Source organism: Aptenodytes patagonicus, chromosome 6 (assembly GCF_965638725.1).
Source record: "Aptenodytes patagonicus chromosome 6, bAptPat1.pri.cur, whole genome shotgun sequence".
In the NCBI taxonomy this organism is placed as follows: domain Eukaryota; kingdom Metazoa; phylum Chordata; class Aves; order Sphenisciformes; family Spheniscidae; genus Aptenodytes; species Aptenodytes patagonicus.
This window is the reverse complement of record NC_134954.1, coordinates 527,868-543,794: the sequence shown is the minus strand read 5'-3', so window position 1 is coordinate 543,794 and position 15,927 is coordinate 527,868. Positions and strand designations below refer to the sequence as shown.

Genomic DNA, 15,927 nt, shown 5'->3' with positions numbered 1-15,927 from the left:
ACACACACATTCATGCATACATATATGTGGCATTACTTCAGTCCCTTTTAAATAGCCTGCATAACAAGTCTTGCACTAGTAACTTTTATGATTTTGAAGTGAATCAATACTTCACAGTTTATTATTTCTTTGACTTTTCAATTTGGAATTGCCTATGAGAAGTCTGAGCATCTAACAATCTTTTTGAAAAATCATTTGCAAGTAATCTCTGAGAATTGTTATTCAGTGGATTACTCACAAGCTGTTAGTTGTTTTTACTTGAAATCTGATGGAAAAAAATGAAATGTGGTCTGTTCATTTAGGCTGGATTAATTCTGTAATCTTCTCCTCAATTTGAACACTGGAATCAGGCTTCAAAATCTGTTTTCCCAATAACATTGTAATTTATCTTTCTGATAATATTTGTCTCAGTTAACTTACTCATCTAAATATTCACAGACAGCAGGTACTGCAAATGTTAATGTTTTTATGAGTATATTATTAAATCTTTTTTAGGAAGTTACCCAATTCTAATTAAGACTATGAAACTGAATCAACCCAGTTTTAAAGAGAACAGGCAATGAGAGAACTCCGCTTTGATTTGAATAGGTCCCTTCACAGGTTAAAGTGTATTTTGCAAAAGATCTCTTAGACATTTCCCCCAGAGTCAGTGTGATTTCTACCAAACTTAGCAAGGAAAGTGACTTCTGTTCATTTTCTGTACTAAATTGCTCTATAGATATTCAGCCACTTCTAGGACTTCATGGATAAAATAAAGAGCTTGCTGTTAAGGTTTTCATGCAGGCACAAAGATTCTTCATATTCACAACTAACAACTCTTTCCTTTCTAGATATTCTAGTCCCTCAGCTGATTCATGATTGAGGGACCTACAGATATGTTTTGGCCAGTCCTCACTTAGGGGCCCCAAGACTAAAAGTTGCAAAGCATACTTGCAAGGATTAATGGCTCTGCCTGGCGCTCTAGGAGCTTTGCTTGAGTTAAAAGTGCTAAATGAACCATCTGATACAAATATTGTTGGGAAAAAAACAGACAAGGCTGAGGCAGACAAACCTCTTTCAGATCTGAAGTAGAAGTCAGTCCTGCCTGGAGATAAGGGAATGGTCAAGATAACTCCTCAGGCCTTTTCCAGATAAATTTTCTATTTTCCATTATTCTGTTGGGGGGGGGGGGGGGAGGAGGGGAGTAAAACCTCAGTCAAAAGGATGTCTTCTGCCAGAAACACTCCCAGTTATGTCAAAATCTGTTGCTTACATTGGGAACTGACTGACCTTGTGTAGTTATGCCCCACTTCCTTTTTTCTTAGTTCCCAAAATTTTTACTATCAGTCCAAAGCCTAAGGATTTCATATTGCCATCTAAATAAAATCTAATTTAGTTATTGGCTAATTAACTTTAAGGGAATACCGTATTGGTATGGAATGCATAATGCCATGTGTCAACAGTGCATCTAACATACAGCAGTCTCGTTTCTAGGCTAACAACATCTACCTGTGAGAATTATAAGGCATGACTTATTGTATCCTTTTAAAGCACTTACCAAGTTTTGCTGCATTCAGTGACCATGTTCATTATCTGGAAGCACAATGATTCTGGGGCTGTGCATTGTCAGGTCACTAATCTCCATCCTGCACTCAGCCTATCAGCCACATGAGAATGACTCATTCTCTGCAAACCTCCTGTTGCTTAGGAGCTGTTTGTAACGTGGAAGAGAGTTGGGAAAGTAGTGGTGAGGTAAGAGGAAAAGGGCTGGGAGGCAGTGTTCCTGGCTGCCTAAAAGGAACTTGTGAATGAGGGTATTATTTGACCTTCTAATTGGTGAGGAATCTTTCTGTTTCCTCACAGATACAAGGTGCATGAATTTACGTGCTCTGCCCCTCTCTATTCTCTGCAGTATCCAGGGAAGTTAGTCATGCTTGTGGGCCTTTATTGTATGCATTTATTTATTTACCACCATAAATAAATAAGAGATGCTTTTAATAGTATCCCTTTGTTACCTAGGGAACTGGTTACAGCCCTGCACATTTATTCCTCTGTTTGGTGCGTCATGATGCTCCCGTATGCCATACACAAGGTTCTCAATAGTGTCTGAAGAACCGTACGTCTGAAACCTGTTGTGCCAGGCCTGCATTACAGCACTGGCACCAGCATGATGACTCAAATCAAAAAGGGTACAGGAGCCAAAGAGGAATTTAAAAAAAAAAAAAAAAAAAAGTAATAGCTCTATCAATGCATTGAATCTTGCTGTAGGTAGGCTGAATTCGTTGTGGACAGGTGGATTTAATTCCCAATATTTAGTTGGGATAGCTGTAGAAAGTTATTTAGCTTTTTTTATGGAAACAACCTGCACAAATAACATTTGCTTCTAAAGTAAAGTATGTATCTGTATCCCAGTCATAATAGCGGGAGGTAATACTTTGCCCTTCAAGGGATGTAACACAGATGGAGAGAGCTTGAAGAGTAGCTTTGAGGGCAGGAAATGTTAGCGACGGGAATGCTTCAGTGATCTGACTTTTTCTTTGTTAATATAAACAGGACTTCATGGTTGATTGTAAATGGATTGCTTTGTCCCAGATATGATTCTCACCAATTTCTTCTTCTCACTTGAAGAACATATGGACAGTTCAAATTTTGATTAAGTCTTTGACTTTTAAAGCATAACAGGTTTAAATCTCAAACATTTCTCCTCAATCCTAATGACTTTTTTGTTTTCAAAAAAGGAGATGAGGAACAAGTGGTTACTTTTGAAGTGCTGTAAAAATAACTAACTTCCAAGTTTCAGATCAATGCTAAGCAAAATAGCAATACTCACTCAGCAGACATGGAGGAGGGTTTCCATTTATCTAGAGAACCCCAAGGGCTGCTTATAATGAATCAACTCACAACAGATTTTCAGCAAAGTGTCTAAGCATTTTAACAAACAGCAAAAGGGAGTCTCCTGAGTGTAACAAGACTAAAAGATAGAACCAAGACAAACTGGTCTTTACTGAATTAATAGAAGTTTATGTTTATTTGGGGAAGTTTAATGGATTTATTTGGGGAAAAAACAGCAAATTGAAGTTCAGTTTCTGGACTGTAGCAATTTGTGAATATACAGGTGTGCACAATGTTGATTTAAATACCTCAACTAAATTAGGAAATCAGATGCCATATCTCAGCCTTAGCATTGATCCACAGGGTATGTCTGTAAGCTTCTGAAATCACACTAGGGGTTCTGGAAACGTGATTTAAACACAGGTCTTTCTGTAAAGCAAAGATGGTCATTAAAAAAAATCAGAGTTTTGAGAGAAAGACAGATGGTAAGATAAAGATGGGAGCATAGTCTAAGCGGAAACTACAAGGCTCTCAGTGATCCCATGAGGATGGGAGTCTGAAGAGTTTAGGAGAGATGGCTGTGATGATATAGATGAATCTTACTTTACACGTTTAAAGTGCTCAAAACATGTTTCAATATGGATCGCATAATTTTCTGTTAGGCAGTATTTAATGAAGTCACATTAGTTTGCCAAATGATTTATTTGGCAAAGTAGTCTTAAAGATCTTCTTTAAAAAGTCTTTAAAACTCTGGTTTTGTTGTATTCAAAATGTTCTGGGGTTTTGTTTTTTTTCATTCAATGAGAGTATGAAATGAGAAGGTTTGGTTTATTGCTTTAATATATTTGATTGGTTAAATGGAATCTAGTTTCAGTAATTGATGGATATTGAAATTGGGGAGAAGAAACGTTGTGTCTGAATCATAACACTGTGGGAAGGTGGAGCACCCGTGATAAAGACACAGTTACTTGCAAATGGTAGCTATGTTTCGTGGCAGCTCTTCAAGAACTGAACATGATATTTTGTGAGAAATAAGGATGAAAGTTTGGCTTTATGTACAGATACTTTTGCTATTCTCTCTTAACACTTGCACATACTGTGTGACTGCTGTTTAAGTAATGAATAGGTGGGATAAAGCGTTCACTGTAGTTCTCTTGGCCAAGTAGTTAGAGAAGATTTAAGCTTAATAAGCCTCCTGATAATTACGCTTTAATATAAGTAAGGATGGTAATTACTCCATAAAGTTCAGTTGTGATGAAACTGCCACTGAATAGATGTATATAGCAAGGCTACAAAAACATTACACTGCTGATGGAAATGTGACTTTGTTTCAGCTGGGGCTTTTTTAATTAAAAAAAAAAAAAAAAGAGCATGTTAATAGTTTATTTCCTTCTAAAGTGCAGCAAGAATGCTGGGAAATAATTTACAGGCAAATGGAAAGCCCCCAAGCCTCCCAGGTTTTAATTTGGGTCTCTCAAAAGACAGGCACAGAAAACATCCTTGATCCAAAAAATACTACGTAAAAGTAGTGAAAGCATATCAATCTTACCATTCCTTTGAGAGTCTTCCTTGCTCCTCTGTATCAGAGTTAACTTTTAACTGACTGCAACCAGCAACAAATTACAGCAGTTTCTTCTGCACCAGTACATGAGTCAGCGAGTAGGGGATGGCTGAGTCAAACTCTACCTTGATCCTTCCCTCCCACTCCCTGCCCAGCTGCTTACTGTTTACTCCTTTGGGTAGAGCCCATGATCCTGGAAGCCTACACAGAAAGTTAGAAGTAGTGGATGCCCTTCCTCCTCTGCACGAGAACATAGGTGAAGTCTAACGATAGTGTACCACGTCAGCATGAACTTCAAGTACATCAGCTCGTGATCAGAAATAGGACTTGGGACTTTGCTTAAAGCTGACCATTTCCACTGAACTGTGTCCTTAGTGATTGCTCTAGAGGTTGAAAATAGAGGTTTGTGAATCTGGAATATCTGGCAGACCAGAATGTTTAACATCATCAGCTTGTTCAAATGAACTCTGGCTTTAGAGTCCTGAATTTTTGAAACATTTCTCTAGCAACGTATTTAGTATTGATGTATTTCCCTATAGTTTCCAAGACAATTTGTGTTTCTTCTTTTTCTTCCAATACGGAGAGGAAAATGACAGCAATGATACTGACTGCATTTTCAGTGTATTTATTGCTTTATTCATGATTTGTTTCAGGCATATCTCACTAAGCCACTGAGTGAAGGTTTGTTCTGTTAGGCTTCCTCTCTCCCGCAGCCTGGTATGCTTTGGTGATTTTCTGCTTTAATCCAGCAGTTTTCTCTTTCCCTAATTTCAGATCAGTAACTTAGCACAAGAAAAATAAAGGCTTGGTGTTATCCAGGATTTGATTTCTCTGTTGAATCTCTTCTTTGGTTTGTTCTTTTTTTTTTTTAATGCCCAGTGAAAGCACTCTCCAATTTATAAACTAAAATTCCTTTAATAAAGTTTTCTAGGGAGAAAAATGCAACTCTTCGTGTGATGGTCAGTCTTTGTGTTATTTTTCCAGGTGCGTAAGGTAACCTCAGTGTGCAAGACAGAGCTGTAGTAACTGGAGAAAGGCTGCTACCAATGCATCTTGCAAAGTCAAGAGCTCTCAGGGATGGACTTGAAGACCACATCAGCTCAAATGGGCTAGATTAAGATAAAAACATATGGGGCTGATGGAGCATAAGGAACTTTTTTTAAACAAAATTCTGGCATTTTTTGTAACGGTATGTTCGTTTACCTACACCTTTGAATCTGTTTGAAATTGGCAACCCATGCACTAGATTTAATCTACATTCAACTAACTTGAAATAGTAACCATTTTGTGACAAAGTCAGATCACAGAACTGATCTTTGTGCCAGTTTTAATGCCCTTAGCCCACATCATAATCCAGACATGCAAGGTTAACAGATTAAGAAACTTCAAAAAAATTAAAATAAAAAAAAAGAAGATTGTGTTCTTTCAGCTAATGAAGAGAAATTACTATAAAAGCCTGAAACCTGCTAATTCTGAAATCTTGTAAGAAGTAGTAGAAGGTACAGTCAATACTACCTAGGAACTAGAGATAATATTTTAAAAATTGACTTTTAGTGCAATACAGTGTTTTGGTATTTTTCTGTGTAGACATTGCACTGAAGATAGTTTTTAGTTATTAACTATCATGAATATTTCACACGATGGATTTTCAACATTTTTTTACTAACTGTAATTTCTATCCAAAAGCAGCCTGATGCAAATTACGAATTTAAACAAACAAAACTTAAAAACCAATAAAGTACATTTCTCTTTTTTCACAATATAGTCTTAATGTCAATATAAATACTAAGAGAAAGTTTTTTATAATTGCTTACACCTATATTTGCTTTCATTCTCTAATTAAAATAAACCTCATTTAGTATAAAGATTACAGTTAGTTTCAAATCAGCAAATAATGAGGATTAACCCTTTTCTAAAAGAAAAAATCTAATATGGGACTAAAATTGGCTGAAGTCACTGGTCAGTCTGAGGAAATGACCTCCAAAGGAGATTATTTACTTTAGAGTTGTTTAGTTATTTCAGTTCTCTATATTTAAGTATATAGATTTGCAGTCCTTGTAGCTGTGACAAAATATATGTAATTTGATCAGAGATTACCCAGATCTGTGGCTAGTCTAATGCAGAGGTTTGTCAGGGGCAAAGTCCCCTGCTGATCTGAGCAGGGCAGCGGAGATTCCCCTCTCCAGCTTGCCTTGCTGGCAGTAGGCGAGCAGAGGTCCCACGCGCAGCGAGGTGCAGTGGGGCTGCCCCGCAAGCTAACCAGCTCCGTTGGGTGCTCAGTAACAGGAGGCTCTTCCGTCTCTCTTGCAGTTGTTCCCTGAGAGACCTAATTTGCTGCTCTGCCCCTCTGGGAAGAGATGGGGAACCCTCATCGCTGCCACTGCTTTTGGAGAAGCAAGAGCTGTGGTGTAAAAATTAGAATCCGTATCACGGTGTGTTAGAGCCCAGATTTGGTTAGTCTAGTCTGGGTCAACACAATTCCTAACTGCAGTTTAAGTAGCAGACGGAGCTCTTTTAAGTGGATCAGATAGGTTACAGGTTATAACGGTGACTGTCTACTTGGTTGTCTGCTTCATTAGTTCCATACATTTTTGTTAAACCTTTCTTTTGTCCAGTTAAATGTGAAGATGAGACTGGTCAACTGGGATCTAAAGACATGGTGGAATTAATTTGTATGTGCAGGTGCTTTTTTGGATAGGTGATCACTTGACACTAGCATATGTTCGATGGTTGGCTTCTATTGTGTAGTTCTGATTTTTTAATTTGTGAACATAAAATGTATACGCTAGCACCCTGAGTCATCTAACCCTTAATGATCCTTCAAGCAAATCCATAGACTCCTCTGCAAATCATGGTTAGTGGTTATCTGGTCAGTGGAATCCATATCCCTGCATGGTGTTGACTTTATCTTAAGCCACAGGCTTTGCAAGAGTTGACAGCAAGGGGAAAGAAGGATCCAAAAAATTCTGTAGTGTTGATATTTCAGAAGAGGCATCCTGCCTTGTGTTACTTTTCTGACTAACAGAAACCCCGCCTGAGTCACCACAACTGGTTGTTGTGAAGACTACAATTTAGAGAAATTATGGAAATAATGCAGCTCTTTCTGGCAAATTCTTATGTTTGTCACAAAAACCATTTGGCTGAACTAATTGGCTTGATTTAGAATTCAGGTGCTTTTGGCCTTGTAAGTAATACTGATTTGGCTTGAATAGAAGATACTGGAGAAGTTAAATCAGTCAATCCTTACTAGCATAACAAGTGATGATCAAATTAAAGATGATGTCTTAAGGCTCCTCTATTTTTCCTCTGTGTGCATATTTAGCACACCAGATGGTCAATGCAGTCATAATAAACTGGTGGGAATATTTAATTAAATGTGTTCCCAGGACATTAAATGTAGGGTATTATTCTTTGGCTGATGATCAGAGTAAATATTTTGTAATAAGGGAGAGTCCTTGTAGAATATTGATGGTAGTACATGAAAATCACATTTGGGAACAGGAATGTGTTCAAAGCAGAACTTTCTTCACAAAATTAAGACATCTCAAATGCTAATTCCTTTTATATGTGTTTTTTGTTTTCCTACCACCAATTCACTATTAGTCATTGCTACCCAATTATTACAAATAGCATGAGAAATCGTTTTAAAATTGATAGTCATAGAATGGAATGAGTCTAAGTTAAAGTCTGTAGCCATTTAATTGGCAATAGTCACGTCTTTACTGATACTGAAGGGCTCAGATGGAACACTGAAAAGCACAGTTAAGAACAACATCTCTGTTAAAGCAGTGATGGTTACTTGGTAGTGAAGGAAGCCTGTTTGCTCTTGTTGGGAGTTAATTCTGCTCCCTCTGTGAAATCTCAGAGGACTGAAAACATCTTTCCATAGTCTGAAAATCCCTCCACCCCCAAGTATGCAAATGTCCACTAGCCCAGCAGTGATACTCCTTTGTCAATAACCTAATTATCTTTTCACCCTAACCAGTTTTATAATATCATGACTTTCTTTACTCCCATAGAGCAGCTTTTTTTTTCCCTGTGAAAGTGAGATTGATAGAATGAAAACAGGGATAAACTTAGCCTATGAAAATAGGCTAGTTAATAACTGGAAGGGGGAAGATCAGATAGAAATCTGAAATACATACAATTAGTGGGCAACTGAACTGAAAAGTAAATTACCTTACTGAGTGCATCTACCTTGGAACTGGGTAGGTCATGCTCTCTAGCCAGGGATTTCTTTTGAAGAGTCCTCTCACCTTACAGGCAGAGAACATCATTATCTACAAGAAGGCTGAGAACCTAATTCTGAAGGACACTAAATTTTATGGGGGCATTAGAAGTAAGTTGTCTTTTCTCTGAACTTCTCCCGACAGTGTGTGGTTTTGAAAGAGTAACAGGACCTGCCATTTGACACTATCCCATTTCACTATGGGAAAAGCAAAAATCTGGGTAGGAAGTGTTGGGATGGATAGCTCATGTGTCTTGATTTCTAGACACACACATCTATATATTCCCAAATAGAAACACGATTGTCCACACAACTGTGTTAGGCCTGTACTATTGTTAAGTTTGTACAGTTAAGCACACAAGTCTGGAAGGCCCAGAACTTTAAGGAGTTTAGATATCAAAGGTACCAATTTCTCTGAGAGATGGCATGTAAATAGGCTAGCACAGAATTTTAGTCTGCTCTCTTTGGTTAGACTGGTTTTTGTTAGGACTGTGTCAAACTGCACATAGCCAAACTGATTTTTAAGAAAGCTGTTGTGCTAGTGTTAGCTAAACTGACTGACTGCAGAAATAAAATCCTATGAGGTAGAATCTGATTAACAGAAAACTGGGAACTAGCAAATCCCTCCAGAAAGTGGAAGACACTAAGTATTATCAGAAAGTCCCCCTTTGCAAATTAGCAGTGGAAAAATTGTCTTAGCTATTACTGCATAGGAATAAACAAAGCAAGTTCAAAACTAACAGCAAACCCCTAGGGCTATAGAGCTCCTTTATTTCCTTAGAGATCCTCCCTGCCTTAAAGCTTTCAGATGCATCTAAATTCACAGATGAACACTCTCAGCACCAGGGACAATGTGAGAGCGGTTTGTTTCTACAGTTACTGTTAGGTCCAGGATCTTCACTGACATCCATAGTCACTAAAGTAGTGTATGAATTTGCATTTGTAGCTAATTTTAATAATTGAGTTAAATGTCAAGAGTAAAGAGCTATGGAAGTGTTCTGATTTATTTTACAATTAAAGAAAGGGCTTTTTGTGGTGTTTGGTTGGTTGTTTTGTTTTTTTTTTAAAGGCCTTTGGAACCACAGACTGTCAAACCCTACTTAAGCAATCAAGCCCAAATGAATAGTTGCCTTTTGAAGGGGTCCAAATGGAAGAACAGTGTCTTAAATATACATAAGTTTGGTTACAACAGTAAATATTTACTACAGAAATATGGTACCTGGACAGTAAAAAAACAAAGAGGAAGAGAGGCAGTGCAATTTTATGTTTTATTTGAACAACAGGGAAAGTGTTTGAGGAAAGAGGAATCAAACTGGGATTCATAGAAAATTGCCACCTTCATTTCACTTTTTGTAGGGATCATTAGTCAATTCTTCTGTTGCATTAATGCGCTTTCACTGCCCCCTCCTCTGAGCTTTGCTGGCTGATACCAGCTAAAGCTGTCTGATGTAATTCTCACTTTCCTCGTGCTGTAACCTTTAACTGTGTGTTTCTCACTATTTAAGTCTGAGGGGTAGAAAATAATCCCTGCTATTAGAAGTAGGTTGTGAGCTTTGATTTGGAGTCAGGAGCTGAAGAAGAGCGGAGCAGAAGGATGGCAGTGAAGAGGCCTGGGCTGCTTTGCCACAGGCTTCCTGTGCCACTGAGCAAGTCACTTAATCTCTCTGTACCTGTTTCCCAGACATATGCGGGGACAATAGCTTTTCCTTAGCTTATTGCAGTGTTGTTAGGATAAAGACTTTGAAGGGATTAGGTCCCATAGCTGGAGGCTTTAAAAGCACTTTAGATGGATACAACAAGTTGCTGAAAGCAGCTATTGAAGTCCTAACGTAAACTGTACCAGAGTCACAGTGGTGGCCTGGCATCCTCCTGGTATTTGTATTGTGCATCTCCCTTCCCTAGTCTGACTAACACAAAAAATTTCTCCTACGTAGCTCACACATATGAACAAAAATGGAAGTATGTGTCAGGCAGCTTCCCAAAATGTTAGATACACAGTCATCCTTAATGTTCTTTCAGCCAGTGCTGAAATGGAAAACAGTAACACTGGGTATCTCCAATTTTCTCTTAATTAGAGTTGCAGCTCCCTTTAACCATTAGATCCAAGTAGTAAATTGCTTCCAAAATATCCAGGTGAGATGAGAAATCTCTTAGTCATGATTTTGACCTACCAGTTTCAGGCCCAGCAAGTAACCAGAAGAACTGAGGATGTCTGAGTCAGCTGGGACCATTTTACTGAATCACTAGGACAGTCTCCAAATGTTTCTTCATAGGTGGCTGCATGCATACATACACAGATCCAGCACCTGCTTTCAATCAGTCAGATTGCTCATGTGCTAACTGAAGCAAAATCTGGCATGGTGGGGGGCGAGGATGTAACTAATGTTATACAAAGAATGACCTAACTGCCAAGGCTCTAAGCGTGTGGTACTGTTGGCCTGAAGTAAGTGTACTCATCACTTTCCCAGAGCGTACCCAGTGCTCTGATATCGCAGAGTGGTTGCCATTACGAGTATTTGCTAGGGATTTATATCCTTTTTCACAATAATAGAGCTTTGTCCCCCCTTCAAAATTAATTTGTCCTGTTCTTGGAAGTGAAGATTCTCAGCATCAATGGTAACTTTTTTCCTTTTCCTAAAAAAAAAAAAAAGTACACAAGTCTGATGGCTAAGGGCCCAATGATGGAGCTTTTAGATGGATTTTTGCGTTCTTTTGTAGCTCCCAAAAATCATGCCAGGCCATGAGAAATTGGACTTTAAAGTTGTGATGCTTCATGTATTTCAAAAGAAAGCCTCTCTAAGATAGTGCTAATGTTTTGCATAAATTTCTTTGAATAATGCTTCCAGGGATGGTGACTCAACCACTTCCCTGGGCAGCCTCTTCCAACGTTTAACCACTCTTTCAGTAAAGAAATTTTTCCTCACGTCCAATCTAAACCTCCCCTGGCACAACTTGAGGCCATTTCCTCTCGTCCTGTCGCTTGTTACTTGGGAGAAGAGACCGACCCCCACCTCGCTACAACCTCCTTTCAGGGGGTTGTAGAGAGCGATGAGGTCTCCCCTCAGCCTCCTCTTCTCCAGGCTAAACAACCCCAGTTCCCTCAGCCGCTCCTCATCAGACTTGTTCTCCAGACCCTTCACCAGCCTTGTTGCCCTTCTCTGGACACGCTCCAGCACCTCAACGTCCTTCTTGGAGTGAGGGGCCCAAAACTGAACACAGTATTCGAGGTGCGGCCTCACCAGGGCCGAGTACAGGGGCACGATCACTTCCCTACTCCTGCTGGCCCCACTATTTCTGATACAGGCCAGGATGCCATTGGCCTTCTTGGCTGCCTGGGCACACTGCCGGCTCATGTTCAGCCGGCTGTCGACCAGCACCCCCAGGTCCTTTTCCGCCAGGCAGCTTTCCAGCCACTCTTCCCCAAGCCTGTAGCGCTGCATGGGGTGGTTGTGACCCAAGTGCAGGACCCGGCACTTGGCCTTGTTGAACCTCATACAGTTGGCCTGGGCCCATCGATCCAGCCTGTCCAGGTCCCTCTGCAGAGCCTTCCTACCCTCGAGCAGATCAACACTCCTGCCCAACTTGGTGTTGTCTGCAAACTTACTGAGGGTGCACTCGATCCCCTCATCCAGATCATCGATAAAGATATTGAACAAGACCGGCCCCAGTACTGAGCCCTGGGGAACACCGCCCGTGACCGGCCGCCAACTGGATGTAACTCCATTCACCACAACTCTCTGGGCCCGGCCGTCCAGCCAGTTTTTGACCCAGTGCAGAGTCCACCTGTCTAAGCCGTGAGCCGCCAGCTTCTCTAGGAGAATGCTGTGGGAGACAGTGTCAAAGGCCTTCCTGAAGTCCAGGTAGACCACATCCACAGCCTTTCCCTCACCCATTAGGCGGGTCACCTGGTCATAGAAGGAGATCAGGTTGGTCAAGCAGGACCTGCCTTTCGTGAACCTGTGCTGGCTGGGCCTGATCCCCTGGTTGTCCCACTTATGCCTTGTGAGCGCCCTCAAGATGAACTGCTCCATAATCTTCCCTGGCACCGAGGTCAGGCTGACAGGCCTGTAGTTCCCCAGATTCTCCTTCCGGCCCTTCTTGTAGATGGGCGTCACGTTGCCAAGCCTCCAGTCATCTGGGACACAGTACAGAGGCAATAATAGAAAAATTATGTAAATGTAGGCTGGACTTTCATTCTAGCATTTTTGCACTAAGATATCCCGGAGAATATTGGTGTTTTCCAGTGATGTAGGCCTTCAATTCCCTTCTTTACTAGAAAACTTAGGTTCAAAGGCAAACTCTTAACAGACGCCGTGTGGGACTGGAGCCACATTAGCTCACAGAGGTACTGCCTTCTGCTGCTGCCCAGCCAGGATGGTTTCTACAGGGCTCAAACACTGGTAGGGCTGAGCCAGAAGCATGGAGACCCTTCTGTCCTGTTCTGAAGTGCCTTGGGAGGCCAGGAGGAGGAGAGGTGATGCAGGTATCTTTGTGCTTGTTTCTCTGTTTTGGATATTACATGCTGCCCAATGTCAAGAGAGGGCTCATGCCTTGTTAACCTGCAAGATCTGCTGCTGGCATTAAAGCCATGTGCTTAAGGACTGACTTCCTAGAGCCTGTCTGGGAACTTGTGCTGTCCCCTCTGCAGTGGGTGCTGCATCTCTTCTAGTGAGCACTCCTCTGCTTGCGGCAGCTCATTGCTCTGACCCACGAGGTCGTGAGCGAGGCAGCTGCTCTTACTGTGTAAGGAGAGCACAACTCCAGAGACAAAAGGTTTGGAAAGAGTAGCTCTGCACTGCAGGCAGCACCCAGCTCTGGTTACTCTTGTATTAGATTTTATGCGTTTAATTAAGATGGATATGCTAATTACAAGCTTGCTGGACCTTAGCATAAAGATTGCCATCTCTCTTTGGTAGTTACAGTAACTCTGCTGGAAGGTCAGGGCAGCTGTAAAAACACCCATTCTTCCCATCCGTTCCTCCCTTACACAGGGAGCAGAGAAGCCCCAGGAAATACAGTTGAAACCAAATTAGATGGCAGCAAGGATGCTGGAAGAGAACAAACTGGGAAGTGCCTACTTTATGCCAAATCATTTTAAGGACAGCTTGGGAGGTGCAAAAAAGATGAAAATTACTGGGCAGAAAAGGTATATGGCAGAGCACTGAACTTTTGAGTTATCACACAGCTTTGACCAAGAACACCGCTGCACTTATAAGCTACGCTCACTAGAGAAAAACGTGGCCAAGAAAAACACTTCTCATGCGCTTTCCTTCTGTAGTCTCTGGGATGCTAACAGTACATAGCTCAAGAGGGGAGCTCTGTGAAGGTTTGCAGTAGTGAACAGTGTGACACAATGTTTCCATAGAAAAAATTCTGCTTGTGTTGATTGGGAAAAAGCCCATTTACTTCCTTGACTGCAAAGAAACTTGACAATTTCAATTTTAGCACTGTTGTTGTACCAGGAACTCCCTTTGAAGTTGTTAATGCTCCAGGGAGATCTTGTTTTGCGTTATTTGAGTCTGATAAACATTATAGTCAGATTTTGATCCTTTGTGACAACAGCATAAACTCAGAATAAATACTCTTGGGACCCTGGCCCATGGCCCTTCAATGGAGTAATTCCGTTGCAGGTGGCAGCAGCATCTGGTCTTTTATGTTTTTAATAGTGGCTGTAAGGTCCTCAAAGGATGAACAATTTGTGTACGGCTCAAGTTCTTTTCTTTCAGCTAAAGCTTGATAATGATGTTCTCACCCACAGTTAAAAATAAAAGAAGTGTTAGATACAGAAGTGCTCCGGGTCTGCAAACAGGTGCTCCATCACTGGGAGTCTGTGAGGGTCAGCGTTATCTGTAGGGATCTCAGCCCGCAGGCGATACTGTCAAACTGAATTTTGCAGCGTAAGGTGCCTTTGGGGAACTAACTTTAGTGCCCCTGGGCACTTTGAGAGTGTATTAATGGGGCCACAATTCCAGCAGCGTTAATCAGACCCCAGGATGTAAAAGGGAATGATTCACAGAGAAACACTGTGTTCTCTCGGTCTGTCACTGTGGGAAGGCATTGGTAATGCATGAGTGGGATTTGTGGTATTTTTCAGTTCACATGCTCAGGGATTTCCTCTGCAGCTTCAGGAAGAGTTTTATTTCTCTGCAGGAAGAAGTGACAGGGGTCCCTTGAAAGGAAAGTTGAGGTTTCACAGGTTAAAGTGTGGGTGTGAATAATGACTGGCTAAGGTTGAGGGACCCTGTTCAGGTTGGCAGGGTGACTTGCCTGCACAAGCCCATGTACTGAGACAGACCGGATCTGTTGTTGGATTTTGAGGGACCTTTGTTTTGTCTTTTGTTTTAAAGCAAGCTGAGGAAAGCCAGTGTTGATGCTTAAGGAAAGAGCTGATGCACAGGAATTTGGGGGTCTGTTCACAGTTTTGCTGCTAATATTCATCCAGGGTCCATGGCAGATGTTCAAGCCTGGCCAGCTGCTCTGGTGGGGCATTTGGTGACCACTGGTGGGGTGGTTAAGCATTGCTGAATGCCAGAGATGACTAACCCCGTGCTGTGTGCAATTCTTACCCCCACTTTCCCCTCCATTTCTTTCTCCTCTCCTTTTGTTTATCTTTACTTGGTTAGCTTCCAGCCAAAGACTGAGGAGCAGGGGAGTGCATCATTCAGCACACTGAGAAGGAAGGCAGGGTCGCAGCCCTGGCTCCTTTAGCATCAACACAAAATACCAGTAGCAGAGTCTGTTTCCTTAGTGGGACATAAGCTCTGCCCTGCTAGTCAGGCCTGTGATCAGTTTGGCCATTGGCCTAAGTTAGGGCAGATAATCTGAATTGCTTGCTGTTTAAAAAGGCAGCAAGGGAGGGGAAGAGTTTGATATGGTCCAATCCAGAAATAGTGTGAAAACTAATTGCAGCATGGGAGGGAATGGGACAGAAGGGTTGCGATCCAGGAATGGAAAAAGTGGGCTGTGAGACAATGGAAAACTCCTTTTAAGCGGTATGTACTTTTGACTTGCTCCAGAAAAGGGGAAGTGAACAAGTGAAGAGGGTTTCAGTCACTTTTTATGTTCTCTGGTTTTGATTTAGGTCTGCTCCAGCTCCTACCCAAGGGCCCACCAGTGCTGGGGCTGCAGGGCCACCTCCTGCTACCAACGTGTCAAGCAACAAACGGCTGCAGCAGACACAAGCCCGGGTGGATGAGGTAAGTGGCTCTAGGTGATTTGTTGCTCACCACAAGGGTGCTGATGTGATTTTTTTTTTTTTCTTTAAGATGCTTTCCTCCCTAGTGATCCAGCAACTCTGCTTGTCTGAAGGCAGTGGATCTAGAAAATT

The 15,927-nt window shown here is 41.4% G+C and overlaps 1 protein-coding gene across 1 annotated transcript in view; it reads left to right on the top strand.

Annotated features, from left to right (window-relative positions):
- The window catches only part of VAMP2 (vesicle associated membrane protein 2), a 47,633-nt gene that overhangs the window by 23,705 nt on the left and 8,001 nt on the right, over positions 1-15,927 (top strand). The window contains exon 2 of the mRNA XM_076340827.1: positions 15,682-15,796. Within this exon, the coding sequence (XP_076196942.1) occupies positions 15,682-15,796 (115 nt within the window). The remainder of the gene's footprint in view (positions 1-15,681; positions 15,797-15,927) is intronic.